At 45.7% G+C, this 20,004-nt stretch overlaps 1 protein-coding gene and 1 pseudogene across 1 annotated transcript in view; one reads left to right on the plus strand and one right to left on the minus strand.

The window, feature by feature from the left end:
* The window catches only part of LTBP2 (latent transforming growth factor beta binding protein 2), a 1,878,832-nt gene that overhangs the window by 1,054,925 nt on the left and 803,903 nt on the right, over window positions 1-20,004 (minus strand). Inside the window, exon 4 of the mRNA XM_085626762.1 lies at window positions 498-685. Coding sequence (XP_085482888.1) covers window positions 498-685 — 188 coding nt within the window. The remainder of the gene's footprint in view (window positions 1-497; window positions 686-20,004) is intronic.
* Window positions 4,843-5,538, plus strand: LOC146799269 (large ribosomal subunit protein uL1 pseudogene; annotated as a pseudogene).

Below are 20,004 nucleotides of genomic sequence, written 5' to 3' on the forward strand. Positions count from 1 at the left end.
CCAGAGGCTGCTGTTTGTTTAAATCTTGCCCCAGGTACAGATGGTGCTGTTAGATTAGTTTTACTCCAGATTTAGAGGCTGCTGTTAGGTTAGTTCTTAACAGAGGTATGAAGGGCACTGTTGGGTTAGGTCTAGCACAGGGTGTAGACAACGCTGTTGGATTAGTTTTTATCTCAGGTTTAGAGGGTGCTGTTGGGTTAGTTCTTATCACAGATAGAGTGTGACGTTGGATTGGTTATTACCAGAGGTATAGCGGCCATTCTTGGGTTCATTTGTACCCCAGATACAGAAGACAATCTTGGATTAGTTCTTATGCCAGGTAGAATGGGCACTATTGAGTTAGTTCATCTACCAGTTGCAAAAGGACACTGTTGGATTAGTTCTTACCAGAGGTATGTATAGAGGGCATTGTTGGATTTTTTCTTACTCCAGGTTTACAGGGAACTCTCGGGCAATTGTTTATAAGAGGTATAAAGGACAATTTTCTTAATTCTTACCCCAGGGAGTGAGGGCACTTCCAGGATGTGCAAGGTTTTGAAGAGATCCTCTGACCTGCTCCTGTTCAGATCCATTTGGAAGAGCATTGGATGTTAGAAGAGAGCCCCCAGAAGGGTACCGTCTCACTGTGCGTGATGACCCAGAATGCTGCTGAGAGGTAATGGGTACTTCGGTAATTTTTTGAGTGCTGTGGAGAAAAGTAATACACATTTTAATGGGATGCCTACAACAATCTTCTCTCTGCCCTTCGCATAACGACTCTGTCCTGTGCCAATGTACACTCGTTTGTACTCGGTCCATGAAAGTGGTCTCTATTCTGGGTTACCAGTCAACATCTTGCATTTTTGGACTCCAGTCTCCTTTCAAAGGCCATCTCCCCACACTCTGGACCTGATTGAACAGTCACTAATCTGCATTCAATTACCCTAATATATTTTCTCTATTCTGGGGATTGTTTCATTACCCTGAACTTTGTAATCTTAACATCCTGTACTAATACTCAATGTCCTGAACCATCTAACCTTCACATTCTGCTTCCTAAGTTAAAGGATACTATATTGCATCAATTGACTCTAGCATTCTATTCCCATCTTGGATTATCGCCTTAGACTAACTGAACCTAACAACCTATCTCAGCCCTGGGTCACAGGTGACAGTCTAGTATTATCGGATACCAACAACCACCTGCATATTGTCCTTTCCATGTCTCGTAAATGACTATCTCTTCTCCAACATGCATCACAAATGTACCTTCACATCAAACATTTAATACTATCTCTCTCCAGCACAAAATGTTTACTGGTGTAACCCCCAGTGACTGGAGTACTTGGTACCTTGAATACAAGTCCTCAAATCTAAAGATATTGTCCCACAGAACCACCACTTTCATTTTAGGAAATACATATCGCATGATTACAAATAGTGGGTTTCCAAGCTAGCACAAGAACAGGGTTATCTCATCTTACTCTTTTTACATTTTCAATTTAAATGGGGCTTGATATTTTAGCAGCGACATTCTTGAATTTTAGATCCTTTTTTGAAGTAGTAAATGAAGTAAGGTCTCTTTTACAAAGCTTTAGAATCGACACACCAACATCTCAACAGAACGATGTTAATTTTTAAGTCTACGCAATACATATTTCAGGTAGAGAAGCTGGAAAGAAAACTTTTAGAACGCAAAAGATAAGATGAACTGAGTGTCAGATATCTCCTTTAAAACATAAGCTAAAAGACTGAAGTGATTCCAAGAACAATAAACCACTAAGAGATAGGCAAAGTGGGAACACAGGGACTCTTTGAAATAGATGTAAACACAAATCTGCATGCTTCATCGAAGGTCTGAGGAATGCCCCTCTGCTAAGGTGTCATGGTGGAGTTTTAAGTGTGATGTTTGTGGGCTCTTTGAAGGAAGCAAGTCCAGAATGTTTGTGAATGGCATAACCCTCTAAATTGATGTCCGAGATGTTAACAATGTCTGAGCATATAATATAATGATTTTAAATTAGATCATTTCAAATTAACCTATAATAATTTTAAAGGGAGACTTTTGTGATTCTAAAGCCAGTTAGATTGCTTGGCTTACAGTGGAGTTCTCACTCTATGGGAGACAGTATTCATTGAGTAATTTAAATGGATTTTATGCTGGTTCTTAGGTGATACGTGTAAGATGTTGCTACGAACACCTCTCCTTCTGCATGTCTATTGTGCTTGTGCTGCTGTGACAGCGATCCCTCACGTCTCCTTTCCTACTTGTCACCCATGTTGAGAAGCAATCAGCTTATCAGTGATGTATGTGCAAACAAACAAAAAAGCTAATGCAATGGCATAGGTTAGTCTCGGCCTAACCCTTTGTTAGTAATACAAGTCTGCGGAAGAGCAGCACATCCTTTCAGGCGATGAAGTTCTGCTAGGACTGTTTAATCTGTAATCACAACTGAGGTAGTTTTACACTAAAATTAGCAGGGAGCACTTGTACTTGTATCTGAGCCAACAAAGAAAGTGTTACGTTGTAGTCACTCTATTCTATGATAGGAAAAGAGGCTTCTAGCAGAGTGTATTTGTGGCAAAAGACAACTGCGTGATACTGGAAGACCAAGGAAACAAACCAGAATATCAGCAGGCAAAACATAAAGCCGAAATGGGCCTGATAGTAGGAAAAGATTAGTGTGGAAAAGGGGATGGAAGCAGACAAAACCCAGGGTGGAAACTGGAATACTAGCGGCCAAGTGGAAAAGAAATGGTAATAAAGCAGGCAAAATCCAGCGTGGAAATGTGAGGGACTGCAGGCAAAAGGCTGTGCTGAAATTGGAATACCGGCAGGCAAAATCCAGCGTGTAAATAGAAATAGAAAATACCAGATGAGAAAGTGGAACAGGCAGGAATTCGAAGTTACTGATCAAGTAACACATAAGAATATTGAGCCCAACTTCAGGGTCATTGGTTTCAGGGTCATAGAACCACAACATATCCAGATTTCCAAATGTACATAAAAGAAGGACATCTAGAGGGTGGAAAAGAGAATGTATGATGGTCAGCAAATGAGAACATCTTGGGAGACTGCTCGAGGATGGGTGCTAAGAATGCCAGTATGGCATTTCCAGAGCAGGAAAAGAAATACTAGTAGGACCACATACCTTCAAATACTAACTTGAAGGTAAAACATTGGAGTACCAGCAAGCATCATTTAGGAAAGACAAAAATACAAGCAGGACAAGAAAGACAGAAAATGGAAATATCTGGAGGACGAATATCATAGTGCTTTGAGACATCTATGCAGACAGGCCAAGCACAGGGTGTGTGGTTGGAATGCCAGAATGCAAACTCAAAATACATTGGGATTATCAGCATACCGATCATGTGTAAAGCTGGAAACGGCAGTGTCAGCAATCAAACGCTGAATGGATCTACTACTCAGTTAACACAAACACCTCCTGATGAACTACACTGAATTTAGGCTAGGGCGTGATCCCTTGTTCCGGAATATACTCATAAAGCGCAGGCATCTCTAGTTCGTTCATAATTCCCAGATCTGGCAGTCTGGACTAGAATCAGGGTCTGATTCATAACTTGGCAGGAAGTGTATACTGAACCCAACCGCTACACCAACACAAGCTCTTGGCTTGTAATGACAGAAGAAATAACAATTTCAAGCGCGGGCAAGGGCAATGAATGATGGCAGCTCTGTATCACTGCCAGCAAAAGACTCTTGAGTACTGCCAGACTCGCACTGAACTCCTGCCAGACACACTATAGCGAAGAAATGAAAGCCAAACTACCCTGCCCAAGCAACAAAGGCGGAAGCATGCACCCAAAACTGCATAGGGGCATAAAGGCCCACTTACAAGCATGATCCAAATCATGGGAGCACATCCAGAGGGCAAACATGCATAACTTTCAAAAAATTAACACAGTAGCAAGCTTAAACATGGATAATCTCATATCAAAAAAGGCAATGACAGTTTTGCACCCTCAAACACAGACTCACAATACACTTATTCATATACAGAAACATTAATGAAGTCATCCTCACTTCAGAGAACATATTCATTGACAGACCTAAATACAAAGACATGCATATATATATCCCAACAAAAATACATCTGTTCACATACGCAACCACCAATGACTACAATGACATACTGAAATGTATCAGATACATAAAAAACAATTCACACACACACCTCAAACACGCAAATTTAAGGACAAAGACACAAGTGCATGCATAGTCACAAATACAGACACTCACATATGCGCTTAAGCACTAGTACCCACAAAACTCATTAGAACAGAACTCCCGATTACACACTATCAAAGTCCCATAAACACAGAAATCCATATACACACCAACAAATAAGCAACTCTCACACACACAAACACATAATCGTAGACACAGTGCAGGTTTGCCTACCATTGTTGAAAAAACCCATTGTTTTAACAAAACGTAACTGGCATGCATGACATCATTCTGTCTAGTTATAATTTCCCAACAATGAGTAGCCAAAACATTTTATACTTGAAATATAAAAATATGAAAACACGCAAGAAGTAAGGCGATATGGTACTACAGGAACACAATTATACATTCAGTAGCACCAACAAAAACTTCAGTTGGAGGGGGGTAATACCTAAGATACAAAACCTAAAAAAAGCCAAAATACCCTGTCACAGATGAGATCATACAAGAAATTATCAATATCGCTGGTGGCAGTGCCTAGCACATTGCCACAGGGATATTATCATTAAAAGCAAAGTGCAGGCAGAATATGTTATTGTTTAAATGGAAAGAGCATGTGAAGTATGTTATATGCTTAACAATATGTAACAATATTAAAATGAATGCTTTTGCTCTGTTCATTCGCTGAGTCAAGATGAGTAGCAAAGTCTCCCGTGACACCCTGTATGAAGGGGTGAAAGAACTTCTGCAGAATTCTCAGCAGAAACCCCGCAAGTTCTTGGAAACTGTGGAGCTGCAGATTAGTCTGAAGAACTATGACCCTCAGAAGGACAAGCGTTTCTCAGGCACAGTCAGGCTTAAGTCCTGCCCCCGTCCCAAGTTCTCAGTTTGCGTCCTGAGAGACCAGCAACATTGTGATGAGTCCAAGGCTGTTGACATACCCACATGGACATAGAAGCACTGAAGAAGCTCAATAAAAACAAGAAGATGGTCAAAAAACTGGCTAAGAAGTATGATGCCTTCTTGGCATCAGAGTCTCTGATTAAGCAGATACCCCGTATCCTGGGACCTGGTCTAAACAAAGCTGGAAAATTCCCTTCCCTCTTGACCCACAATAAAAACATGGTGGCAAAGGTTGATGAAGTGAAATCCACCATCAAGTTTCAAATGAAGAAGGTCCTCTGCCTCACAGTTGCTGTTGGCCATGTTAAAATGACAGAGGATGAGCTGGTGTACAACATCCATCTTGCCATTAACTTCTTGGTCTCACTGCTGAAAAAAAACTGGCAGAATGTGCAGGCTCTGTACATCAAGAGCACAATGGGGAAGCCCCGGCATCTGTATTAAGCTCTGCATCGACAGAATACATTTTTTATAAAGCTTGAAAAAGAAAAGAAAAAAAAACCCAACAATATTAAAATGAATGGTTGTGAGCACTATAACTAGACCAGAGAGAACTGTAAATAGAAGAGAACGAGTTACTTACCTCCGGTAACGATGTATCTGGTAGAGACACAGTCTAGCCGCAGATTCCTTAACTTAGAATATCCCCAGGCGTCTGACTGGATATCGAAAATTCACAGCAGAAGCGGGGGGCGGCGCCGCGTGGGTCTGTCCCGATGTCGTCCACGGAACGTCCACGGATATGACGTCATTGGAGCCATATAAGTCCCTCCCGGCGCACTGAGGTCAGTTTTCTACTGTGAAACTTTTCCACGCCACAACGTGGACAAACTACAAAAACTGTGAGAGTGTGGGAACAGTGTGCCAAAAATATCAAAAATCTATTATACAACAATGACAAGGAACAGAGGTTGATGAGAAACATCACCCTGCATGACAAAGAAAGAATACTCATACTGTAAGGGACTGAAGGGAAGGAACAGAGTACCCATCCCTAGAAAGAATCTCGCAGAAGCGAAGAACCACGCCCTCCTAGGGGGCAAAAAGAGTATGGGAAATAAATACCATGACAAACGATAGGCAGTCTGCAACCACAGGATGTAACTGCAAGGGCAACAAGACTGGAACAACTTGACTCATGGTAAGCAACCACATTTCAGCAACAACAGAGAATGTGCAACCATACACTTCATAAATGATCAATTGACTGTAACACAGTCAAACAGAACCCCAAAACAATGGATTGTAGCATAGTCAGAGAAACGCCAAAGTAATGGGTAAAGAACAGATGAGGGAGGAAAGGAGGGTAGAAGAACAGGAGTAGCCTCCCCACTGGATGAAACAGAAACAGGGTGGAGGAGCATAGAAGGACATAGAAACACACCACCCAGTCAAGAGAACGGGTGGAGAAGCAACAGAATGAGACATCACGCTCCAAAGGGAGGTGAAGTAGACCACCCCGCAGGAAGACCAGTCCACCTGTAAGGGGGGCAAGTGGGTAGAGCCCAACCTGAACAGGTCCTCGCTGAACGGGGAGGATGGGTGGGCGTTAAGGAATCTGCGGCTAGACTGTGTCTCTACCAGATACATCATTAGCGAAGGTAAGTAACTTGTTCATATGATAGAGACATCTAGCCGCAGATTCCTTAACTTAGGATAGATACCAAAGCCATACCCCATTGGAGGAGGGTCTGCGACCGAAACCCACCAAGTTCCAAGATAACATATCTGTCAATAACATTGACTAATCACAGTAGGAACAGCAATGCCAGCGCGGCTGACACCAGACCTATGAAGCCCTGTAAGGGAGCATGAACAAGGGGAGGCAAACGCACCACAATCCGTCAGAGGACGGTACGAGACCTCCCTCGTCCAGACAGGGAGGAAAGGAGACACAGAACCCGAAAAGGCAGTGCATAATGGAAGAAAGTTTAGAAACGTCTGCAAAAAGAAGTTAAACTGAGCACTGGATCCTATGGATCCGTAAGAGACAGAGTCCCAGAAAAAGGGACAAGATAGTATGACATCGTCTGAGCATACCCACTGAACATACACCACAGTGGGTGCCAAAAAGTGAAATGTGAGGGGACAGATGTCACCATGCAGAGACATACAGAGTCATGACTACCAGGAGATACAGGTATGTGGATGATAGGATACACACAAGGAGACAGAGTGTACTGTGAAAACCACACCACACCTATGCAAAAGCCCAAGAAATTGGAGCACCACTAGCACGCATGCAGCAGCAAAGAGAGGCGGACGCATCATCAGGTAGTCAACCAGCCAACTGTACCCAGAGGTACAAACGGCGAAGGGAAACCGGCCAAAGCCAGGGACACACAGAGTTCTCTTTCCCACATGAGAGAGAGAGAGAGAGAGAGAGAGATAATCTGGGGCTAAAACCCCCAATACTAGGGCAAGGAAAACCTAGTAAGCATTCTCTCTCCCTGTGTGTATAACTCATGACATATATACATTAGACAAAGAAGTATAATAAACAAATGAAGGAAAAATGAAAAACAAGGGGGAACTCGAAGAGCACGCCCTAGATGAAGGGAAGTCACACAATAGGTACCAACGGCACCGGTGTGAAGCATAGCAGGACACAACAATGTCAAGACACCTAAAAGCAACAGCATCCCCCAGACGGGCAAGGAACCCTGGCCTCCCACGAGACAGGCGGGGACACTGACCACTACACTCACGAGGAAGGAGTTAGAAATACACAGAAAGAGGTCTGTCAGAAAAAAGCATATACAGCCCCATACAGACACTGTATAATGACAACGAGTATTCTGAAGAAGAATACTTGCACCGTAAACATACACCAAAGAAAGCAACAGTGCCTTTGGTTATGATTGTTAACTCACAACCAGTGAAACACCTGGAGTGGAACACATAACCTTGAAATAAGAGAGAGTGACAGACATTAACCACTAGGCCACAGTGAGTCAGAAAACATCAGTAGTGGCCAAAAGCGAAAGGACCTGAGCCCCTGCGCGCTATAAGCAAAGGGACCGGAGTTCCTGCCAGGGAAGTGCATACGGAAATAGGGTACAAGGTAAAGCGCAGCAGAGACATAGCTGGCGGTAATTCCAATCAGCATCCGGGACTTCGGGAGGCCACAGTAGGTGCCAGGCGATGGTAGCTTCACAACCAAAATTGTTGTAAGGAGCGCCCCCCTCCCGCTTCCTGCATAGCGCTTTCACTCAGCCATAGTGTTTGCGCCGCAGTGTCCGCAATTGTGTTGACACTGTGTCCACACACCTTAGCGAGTGTGTAGGTAACTAACATTTTTAATATTTTTTCACCACGTGGCACTTCACCTTTTGCCACTCACTATACACTGGTCCTGACGAAAGCTCCTTACTATTTTTATACGTGAGCTGAAACATGTAGACCCACTACCCAGTCAACTAGCAGATAATTATTTCCCTATTAGTTGCATCACATATCTTTTTAGTCTATATCCTGAGCCGCCAATAATAAATCTTCTAATGGCAAGGATTCTCAGCGATATTTGTTTTTAATCATCACCACATCACATTTTTGCACCACACCAGCTCCGCTGTAGTCAGGCGTCGCAGCACAACCGGGGGGCATTCGGCCACCCGGTTGGGGCCCCAATGATGAAGCATGACACCAACCAGGTTGGTGTGTGAGGGGCCTTTTAACCCACTTCGTGGGTTCCCAAACATTGCTTCATTTTGACCGTACCACACTACATTGGGTCTGTCCACCTTTGACAAAGCTTATTTACATCCAGGGGATACGGACAAATCCCCCCTTTTTTTCCCTAGCTCTCCCATTGTTCTTTACGGTAATTCCAAAGCCCATAGGCAAAAACCCAACATGGCCTGAGCCATGAAAGAAGACGTAAGCACTTCCCTGCACCAGGAATTGAGAGTAGACAATACCACCAGAATAGAATGCAACCAAGACTGGGACGGAAGGTACACCGCCAGCACCCTGTAACAGCGAACATATCCTGTGTGTACACACATGTCGAATCCACACAGAACACAGAAGAAACTGTTCTGAAATGGAACAGAGCAACAAGCCCTCAAGGGACACATGCCTACATCTAAAACAGGCAATGCAGGCAGAAAAGCACAACGAAAGATGAAAGAACATGCTGGGGAGAGCCAGGTGTGGCAGAAACCCAATAACACTTTGGGGAAGTGTGCCTCCACATAGGCAGAAGAGAGCTACGGACCAACTGTAGACTACAACGCATAAACCCCAAGAGAAAGCCGCAACAACCCCGTGGGTCTCACCAGAGGGGATGTCCTACAATAGTAGGAAGAGAGTTGACAGAAGAGAAGTATCCTAAGAAGACTCCGTGGGAGCTGTTGAAACCTCCCGTGCAAGGAAGAGTAGCTATACAATAGCCAACGGGTACCCCACATAGGGTATGGTACATCCCTATAAAAGCAAGGTACACCTCTTGAGATGAGCTCGTAGGCAGTGGACTCAAAAAGAAATGCAGAAACAGCTGGCCAGCTGCAGCAAAAGAAGGACAAAAAATGGCAAAATAGCTGTACAGTCCATCCGGGAAATAACGTCTTGAACCCAGAGACGGATATCTGAAAAAGCAGTGACAATACTGCAACTAAAAGTCAAAGTCCACAACAAGGAAAAGAAACCACGGAAGTCATTGAAACCCAGACATGAGACGTTGAACAGCTGAGTCAGCATGTCTGTCGAACAGGGTGACCCCATCAAAGGGCAAACCACTAAGACGCTCCTGAACATTTGCAGGGAAACAGCCATCGCACAGCCAGGCATGGCAACGCAGAGCAACTCACCTGGCCATAGCCTGACCTACCGAATCAGTGGTATCCATGGCTGACCGAACGGAAAACTGGGCCATGTCCCGGCCATCACGTATCAACCGATCCAGGTCAGTCCGAGAACCCTTTGGAAGAGAGGGAAGAAGGCGCTCGACCGAGTCACAAAGGGCCGAAGTAGCCCATGCAAACACGCACAACGTGTTCAGGGATCCAAGGCCTGCACTTGTGGATGCAAAAATATGGCGGCCACACAACTCCAACCATCGAGACTCCCAAGTGGGAGGGAGTAACGGAGAGGGGCAGAAGGCAGCGAAACTGAGGCCGCCTGGACCACCAGCCCTTGAGCCCGAGGAAGGAGGGACAAACAGACAGGGTCATCACAGGGTCATCCGGAGCCAGGCGATGGCAATGTGCAATAGCACGATCCACCGGGTCCCCCGAAGAAGGTCTCGCCCAAGTCCCAAGAAGAGTGTTGTATAACGACTCGCCAAAAGGCAACAAAGGCTCCACTTCCACGGTGCCCTGGTGGAGTAGATCCAACAAGGGATCAGAGGGCAGAGAGACTGAGGGTGGCTGCATCTGTAAACTATCTGTAGCTTTGCGAACCGCCCTCGCAAACGCCGGGCCATGTCCGGACGTCGCAGCGACTCCGGAGCAGGAGTCAGGGTACTCGACCGGCGACCCCCCTGTGGGGCCCGACGCCCCAGCACGAGAGGGAGACCTGCGACGCGAGGACTCCGAACGGGACATCGAGGCGGAAACAACTTCATACAACGTTCCCGCAGGGACTTTGGGTTCAGTTGCCAGCAGGCGTCGCACTCCTCGGAGTTGTGGTGCTCTCCCAAGCACCACAGATCGCGTGTGGATCCGTCGCTGACATCTGCCGTGTACAGGTCGCACACACCTTGAAGCCTGAAGGCATCGCACACTGTTACCGGGCGCCAAAAGGCATTGAGAAAGCCTGAAAACAAAACCAGGCCAGATGCAACCACTTCTCCGGATCCGCGTTGAGACACGGAAAAGAAGAAAAACTGACATCAGCGCGCCGGGAGGGACTTATATGGCTTCATTGACGTCATATCCGTGGACGACATCAGGACGGAGCCACGCGGCGCCGCACCCCGGCGCGCAGAGGTGCTGCTGCTGATAATTTTCTGGATCCAGTCTGACGTCTGGGGATATTCTAAGTTAAGGAATCTGCGGCTAGATGTCTCTATCAGATACTGAATGTGCTGGAATTAAAAATGACTTCTAATATTCATTATATTATGGATATTTATACGTAGAGAACACAATAAGGTGCTAAACAGACAACAAGCCAAGAGATCAGGGTTGAATCCATCGTTCTTTTGCTCAGTATGTCACCCGAGTTTGGACTAAGCCATATGCAAATCAGTCTTGACCCTGTTCCCCATGGGAACAGTCCAGCCCGAACTGCCAGGCCGCCTCCCTGGACCGGAAACTAACATTCTATGACCGGTTTTGGGGTATAACCCCTCATCAGCCTGGTTAACTTGAGTCCAGTGCCACAGCAAGTAAGATACCCACGTCTGGGCATACCCTTGGCCGCTAAGGGCGAACATAGCAAACACAAGATGATGGTCGGAGTGTTGAAACTTTTAAAACACTCACCCAAAGTCAAGAGATCTGGTTTGATTCATCATTATTTTGCTCACTATGACACCCCAGTTTGGACCCAGCCATATGCAAATCAGTCCATCCCGAACTACAGGCCAGGTCTTCCCGGAACAGGAAACAAGAATCCTCGGACCGGTTTCGGGGTATCACCCCTCATCAGCCAGGCTAACATGAATCCAGCGGCACAGCGATCAAGGGACCCACATCTGGGTATACCCTTGGCCACTTAGAGCGAACAAAGAAATACAACAAGGTGATGGACGGAGAGCCAAAACTTTTCAACCGCTCATCCCTAGTCAAGAGATCTGGGTTGAATCCATCACTCTTTTTCTCACTATGCCACCCCAGTTTGGACCTAGCAATATGTAAATCAGTTTTTACCCTGCTTCTCTTGTAAACAGTCCAGCCCGAACTGCCAGGCCATGTCCTCCCTCTACCGGAAAAAAGCATCCTGGGACCAGTTTCGGGGTATCTCCCCTCATCAGCCAGGCTAACTTGAATCCAGTGTCAAAGCAAGCAAGGAACCCATACATGTCTGGGCATACCCTTGGCCACGAAGGGCGAACATTGTAAAAACAAAAAAGAAAAGGGACTGAGCTTTGAAACTTTTAACTACTCCCCTCCAACAACAAGATTATGAGCAGAGTGCCAAAACTTTTCAACCACTCACCCCCAATGAAGAGATTGGGGTGGGTCCATCATTTTTTTGCTCACTATGCCACCCCAATTGGGACCCAGCCATATGCAAATCAGTCTTGACCCTGCTTCTCATGGGAACAATTGCTGAGACATAGCCAGTTCATGATCAAGGACAACACCCAGATTTCTAATCACACGCGAGGGCATGGGGACCTTCCCAAGGCCCAACGGTCACCAGTCATTTGACCCGCTACCTGTCTGTTTCCAGAAAAAAAGTACTTTGGTCTGGTCAGAGTTGAGTTGGAGGCAGTTCGAGACCATCCCTGCTGCAACCACCCTCATGCAAGCCAGAAGCCTCCCTTGAAAATCAGAGGCCTTATCAACTAACATTAATGAGTGTCATGTGCGTATGAGATTGTCTCAAAACAAAATGAGTGGATTAACTCAAACAAAGGGAGCATACATATGTTAGAGTGTGGGCATGGGCGTCCGCAGGGGGGGGCAAGGAGGGGCGCTTGCCCCCCCCTGGACTGCTCCTCCTTGCCCCCCCTGTGGCCACTTATGCTTTTACGGACGCCTTTTGTCCGGGATTACGGGCCCTGCAGGGAGCAGAGGTGTTCCCTGCCAGAGGCCTCAACTCCCTGATGGGGCTCCTTGCACTCCTCCTCGCTGCCCCTCCCGCCCATTGTCATTCTGTCTGCGGCTGATTGCCACAAACAGAATGACAATGGCCGGTTTGAGCTGCGCGCCACAAGCACGAGTGGTTAGGTCGGGACACACAGACCTCCTTTTAACACTCTCAGGGCCGGCTTTAGGGCTGTGCAACCGGTGCCACCGCACTGGGTGCTGACTCTTCGAGGGGGCGCCTATTTGGAAGTATTTTATGGTTTTAAAAGCACCTGCTGCATTGCCGGTCTCCGAAATTGTCATACAAAAATAAAAATGTCAAGATAACTTGGTGATTAATGTTCTTCCTGGAGAGAAAAGGAGTTTTGTCAAGTGGTATTTTTAACTCATTTTATGTATCACAGAGGGTTAATGTGTGTGCTGCAAAGAATGTGTACCATGCAGATCACAAAATGCATATAGTTTAAATAGGTCAGTGCATTTGTCAGAGAGATCCTTTCGGTAAAAAAAAATCATCATTATGAAATGTAACCTCCAACCATCGGGTTCTGATTTACTTTCTGAGTCTGTGCTTCTCCAGACCAAGCACTCTTAAACTATACTGCCTACCAGTATGGATGACATGCAACTCCTACACCTTGTAGTCCTCTGTATTATGTAACATTTCCTATACACTGATTTACACACCTATGATTGATTGCATCTGAGTAGTGTTTGCGATGTAAAGTGCTCTGACACCCTAAACTGGTACAGGTGGTACTATTAAATACATCTGAGAGAGAGTGGTTATGGAGACTTGAGGGGGTACTGTACTGTTAAAGGGTAGTAGTGTGGGAGTCTGTGGGGAGCGCCCGTGGGGGGCGCCAACAAACTTTGTCGCACAGGGCGCCACCAGCGCTAAAGCCGGCCCTGAACACTCTGTAGCCTGAGAGCAAGGGATCTTCTGAATGAAGTTCGGGGAGGGGGGGGGAGGGGGGGTCGATGCATTATTCTCCCAAGTCAAAAACTGAGGTTGCAGCATAGACCGGATTTCAGATCCCACTAAAATGTACACAGACTTGTGGCAATAACATATCTATCTGCCAGTATGCACCCTATCATGTCTGGCAGGACGTCCCGACCCTGTGTTTCACTACCTCATATCCCCCTGCACCCCACTCCCCACGCTCACTGCCTCATGTCCCCCTGTATCCCACTCCCCGTGCTCAGGGCCGGCTCTAGGGCGGTGCGACCGGTGCCACCGCACCGGCTGCTGACTTCATGTAGGGGGCCCTAATATGATGATTTTAAAAGCACCTGCTTCTTTCCTGGACTCCTAGAAACTTTCAGCCACCTATAAAAATGTCTAAATGACTGCAGTGATTAATGCACTTCCTTAGAGAGAGGGAGAGATCAAAGTTTTGTGTAGTGGAAGTTTCTACTCATCCTAAGGTAGCGCAGAGGGTTACTATGCTTGCTGCAAAGAACGTGCAGCTCACAAAGTGCGTATAATGTAATGTAAATAGGTCAGTGGGTCACACTTTTGTCAGAGAGACCATATTGTTGATAACTCTTTATGAGTTAAAATCCTAATGTGGAACAGTGAGCAAGTAACTGTTAGCAAAGATGCATGCAAACTGGGCTAGAGCGTTATGATTTCCCCCCAGTTTTTCATTATCCTAATGTGGCAAAATGGGTTAATTTGGGTAGAAATCAATTCTTATTAATAAAGAGAACCCCCCCATCCATGGTGCTAGGTTTTAAATTCTAGGTTTCTGATTCTCCTGACCAAGCACTCTTAAACTATCCTGCCTACCTGTATGGATGACATGTGACTCCTACACCTTCTTGTCCTCTCTCTTATGTAACATTTCCTATGCACTGATTTACACACCTATGATTGATTGTCTCTATGTAATCTGTGTGATGTAAAGTGTTGTGACACCTTACACTGATAGGAGCGGCGCTATAAAATGAATTAAATGCACCTGAGACTGAATGGTTACGGAGGCTTGAGGAGCGCTGTGAAAGGATGGTTATGAAGAACCTGTAGTGGAGGTGGTCATTGGGGGTGCCAAAAAGCATTATCGCACTTGGCCCCACGAGCGCTAAAGTCGGCCCTGCCCACGCTCACTGCCTTATATCCCTCTGTACCCCACACCTCGCGCTAACTGCCACGACATATCCCTCTGTACCCCACACCTTGCGCTTACTGCCACAACATATCCCTCTGTACCCCGCACTTCGCGCTCACTGCCACATATGCCTCTGTATCCCACTCCTCACACTCACTGCCTGATCGCTCATTTTACCCTGCCATTCATCTTCTACGTGTTCTCTCCCCTTCCACTCGTTCTACCTCTGTTCACCCCTTACTTCTTTTTGTGCCTTACTTCTTTCTCAATATCTCTACTTCTTTTCCTCTTCAGTAACATCTGTGACACATCTCTGCACTTCCTTTATATCAACGCACCCCTCTACCTCGCCTGTCTACCTCAGTCGTTATTATTCCCTCTTCCTCAGCTGTCTCTACCTGTCTCTGACACACCTCTCCCTCTCTCTACCTGGCCCTCTCTGGTTCTACGACTGCGTTATTCTCCCCTCTCCAGCTTTGATTTATTTACCTGTCTCTGCTCCTGAATCTTTTACTTCTACACCTCACTTCTTTGTCTACCCTTCACCCCTCGCTACCCTTCTGTTTGCCTCACTACGGTCTTTACCCGACCCACCTTCAGTGCCTCTTCCCATTTCGCCTCACTCCCTCACAGCGCTCTCCTAGCATGCATCTGTTTTTCCCCTCACCACCATGCCTGCCTCTACCCCTCCTTACCTTTCTAACCAGCCTAACTTTCTACTTTCCTGTTATTCCTGGTAGTGAACCTTTCATTTCACCCCTCCGGTTGTATTATCTACGCATTCAAATTGAGTAGGTCATTGCTGTGCTCCCAACCTGACATCGAGACCCAGTCCCCTAGCCTCTCAACATGCCCAGATATAACAACAAGCATTGGCATAGCCAATTGGTCTCGCCTTTGGGACCTGCTGCAGAACTAAATACTTATACTGCCGGCATCATACTTACCCAGCGCCAAGACGCCTTGGCAGAAGTGCGCTATATAAGTTCTTCAGTCAGTGAGTCAGTCATAAGGTCCCAAAGGCGAGACCTATTGGCTATGCCAATGCTTGTTTTTCTCAGGTTGGCCTGAACATTACCCGATCCGGATTGTCTGCCATTTTAGCCCCGCCCCCATTATTATTAGCCACGCCCCTTCATTTGCCAGGTTCGCCCCCCCCTGGAAAAATTTCTGCGGACGCCCATGAGTGTGGGGCTCAAGGCAGAGTCCTAAAGCAACCCATATCTAAACATGTAGTCACAACTGGAGTGAGGGGCACTGCTTGTTCTCTCAGCCAATAAAGATGCAAGTAACTTAAGTTCTGACAGAACCCAATTTGAAGCAGCCGCTATAATAAAGTGTGAGATAGTGTTGCATGCTGCTGAGTTGTCTGAGAGGATCAGGGAAGCCAAGTCTCCCCTCCCTAGCGCTATTCTCACATTATTTGTAATGGCCACAAGAGCAGTTTCAGTCCTATATTCGTTCCGAAAACCCGATTCTGAGACATCCAAAAGCTAGTTCAGTTCAGGATAGTTAGATATCTGCTTGTTGCCCGTTTTTTCCCCAATAATGTTAATGGGAGAGGAAGCAGAGAAAGCCCCCAGTAATTGGACTAAACCTTGGGATCTGCTGAAGGTTTCTTTAAAGGTGGAACGTCCCATGCTTGCTTCCAGAGGGGGGCTCAACCATAATAAGGAAGTGTTACAGAGAGAATCATGAATGGCAGCAAGAGCCTTAACTGCCATAGGGAAAAATCAAAGCTGGACAGGCATCAAAACGTGAGCAAGATTTAGTGGAGGGGATTAAAGATTTCACCTCTGAGAGAGGAAGAAAGACTGAAAGAGAAGCTCTGTTAGAAGCAAAATGCTATTCCAGCAATTCTGGATAACTGGAGACAGTAGCGTTTCAAAATTCATGCACATTTTCGGTATCTTAGCTAAAAGTAATAGTAAAAGATGTTGCAAAGCTTCTGCAATGGGACAATGAGCAGTAACGTTTAGACGCTATTAACAATATTTAAATATCCCGTATCTAATTGTTTGCAGAAGCAATTTTGTTGGTTGAATAAATACGACGAGATGTTCGAATGTGCTTAAGATACTGCTTAATCACTGTCCACAGAGGATTCTGTCATATTGGTTGTAAGTATACTTCTATTTGCACTCTCACATTTTCCAGTAAGTCTTTGCCATGCTCAACTCTTCTGAAAACCAGGGCGCGGAGGGTCCCAGGCAGTTTGCTACCACCTTTTTACAGGCACAATAGTATTCAGTGAATTGGCTATCCAGCCATTACAATTCGAGACTGCTTTAATTACCTCGTTACAAGGCTCAAAAAGTGTATTACTCTGGGCCCTGCATACATTTTCCTGTGTGACCATTTTCGGGTGCGAAAGCCAGGCAAGCGCCTGATTAGAGCCTGTAGAACAGCTCTCTACAATAGGTAAGTCAAGTAGTTTATTTGCATAGTTAATTAAAACCGTTGCAGTACAAAAAATATATTCAATTAAAACTATCATGTGCATATATAAAACTCTTGTATCTAAAAACCGTGCTAAAAAGCTTGCTAATTTTGTGCAAATGTAGTAGCATAGATAACTTGTCAGATTTATCATCTTAAATTATATGTTCGAAGTGTCCTCAGACGCTTTACACATTTTACATATGTTTTTCTAACTAGGTTCCTATTTTCTGCATTTCTGGCATTTTACTACTGCACAGTCTCAGATATTTTACTGTTCTGCAGTGCAATTGTGGATCACTAGGTGCAAAGCAAGCCAGCAGAGCTTGCCTCCGGGTGCGGATCCCTCGTTGATTGAAAAGTTGTTTCAGAAATTTCTTTTGTGCTGTTTTGAGTTCTTTACAGGAGCATAGTAGATGCAGCATGTCTTCCCGAGCCGATCCACATAAGCAACACACAAAGCCTGCTATGTTGCGAAGCCAGGGAAGGAGATGCTGGGCGCAGGGGAGCAGTCCGAATCTATATTTCCTAAAAGCTATTTTTATATTTTTATCGTATCCCAAGTTAAAGTAGGCTTGAGTACCCGGCTTTGAGTATGTATTTAGAGTCATCCAACCATGTGCTCTCTTTGAGAGTGCGTCCTTATCCTCTAGCCAAGAGAGGAGTTTCACTGACTTCCACACCAATTATTTAAAGATTGGGGTGGTTGTCGGTGTTTCCCATAGTTGGTTCAGCACCAAATTGTGTAGGCTGCTGTGTAGATATTCCGCAGCTGTTAGTGTGGGGTGCGATTGTAGCTCCTTCCACAGCTGTTCGTTTAACATGCCCTGTTCGGCTTTTCGCACTTTGCCCCATGCAATGATAAAGGCCCCTTGTCTGACAAATGATTGTTTCAAAACGCCAAATTCAAGTCTGATTTGCGCAGGTGAGGTGTATTTCGGCAGCCCAAAAATAACCCTATAAGCTGTTGTTACTGTGGCATCAAGTGTTTTCGCATCCCGTAGGTGATTGTTGGCAGAAGTTTTGCCCGGACCACCTCAACGAGCGGCAGGATTGATGGGCCAGTTAATTTAGAGTTTAGTGTTTTTAGGGAGATTGCTAGTACTGAACCTTTGTGCCTTATACTGTTCTTCTGTGCTACAAAGCGACCGCCTGTATCCAGCTTCACACCTAAATATTTGTATTCAGTTGTGTCCTCTATTCTGGTCTCTCCCCAGAACCAGGCGGAGGTTTGACGCCTTTTTTTCCCCGACTGTCATTGTTCTCGGTTTGTCCAAGTTAATCGTTAGGTCATTTGCTTGGGAGAAGTCCTGCGTTGTATTTAAGAGATGTTGTAGCCCTACTTTTGTTTTGATGATCATCTGCGTAGAGGAGACAGGGTAGTTAGATGTCTCCTAATTTCGGGGCGTGTGAATTGCAGCTAGTTAGCAGCGAGACTAGATCAGCAATATACAGATTAAAAAGAGTGGGTGCTAAGACACAGCCCTGTTTTAACCCTTTTTCCATGGGTATGCGCCTCGACAGGTGTGTACCGTTCCCCAGCTTCACCTGTAGCCACGTGTTCTACAATAGGTAAGAGAAAAGAAATGGCAAAATGGTCTGTCCAGGCAAGTGGAAAAGAGGTACTCTCCAGAGAGCTCTCAATGTTAGTAAATTCCAGGTGCAGTAGATGCCCTGAGACATGAGTATGGTGAGTTACAATCAGATTCTGGCCTCGCATGGAGCAATCATGAATTAGGGTTCAACAAAGCATCATGCCTGTTATCTAAATGGTAACTGAATTCCCTCAGAAGGACAAACTTAGCTACTTTCAAAGCAAAAGGGACCAAAATATAGACAATCTTAAAAGAAGCCACTCGCTCCGGGAACTAATGTATACAAGGGTTCCTCCACAGAACATTGGGGGTTGATATGAAAATAAAACAGTAGGCATTCAGCATTATCAATCGTCGGAGAGTCACTCATACTGCAAGTGAAACATGCCTTGAAGATAATATCCACCCCTCTCCCCCACCTTACTAGTCTGGTCGTGGTGGATGATAAGGTACTTTGAAGGAATGGCTGTAGTGGTGTCAGGAAGAGACCACAGATGTACAAAAGTTTCAACCAGGAAAAGGGCGTCGGACTGTTTCTCAGTTATAAATCCCCAGATGATGTTTATATAGTGAAAGTGCATTCATGATAAAGCATTTCAACTGATAGGAAAATTGACTTGTGAGTTGTCAATAGACGGTATGCTTGCTGATGACCAAGTTACTTACCTTATCTGGTAGAGACTCTATCTAGCAGCAGATTGCTTACCTTAGAATTATCCCCAAGGATCAGTCTGGATGCAGAAGTTTTCAAGCAGTACCTCTTCATGCCTGTAGGTGGCATCGTTCGGCTCCAGGTTGGCACCGTCCATGCTGAAAGTGACATATGAGGTACCTATATAGGTGCCCCCCTTGAGGCGCTTTTGTTAGTTAATTTCATGACATTCCACTGCAGAAGCAAGGAGCCACCATTAAGGCTGACCACTGGTGTGAGTTTCTAGGGCCCTTTCTAAAGGGAAACCCCTTTGTCCGATGGGGCAAGTGATGGTGATTCTTGCCCCCAGCTGGATACCCATGATGGTAGGAGGGCAAACTAAAAGGGCTTGGAGGCTGCCAGGGGAGTGCGGACTGGCCTGACCTCTGGC

The sequence above is a fragment of the Triturus cristatus genome, chromosome 9, assembly GCF_964204655.1.
Source record: "Triturus cristatus chromosome 9, aTriCri1.1, whole genome shotgun sequence".
In the NCBI taxonomy this organism is placed as follows: Eukaryota; Metazoa; Chordata; class Amphibia; order Caudata; family Salamandridae; genus Triturus; species Triturus cristatus.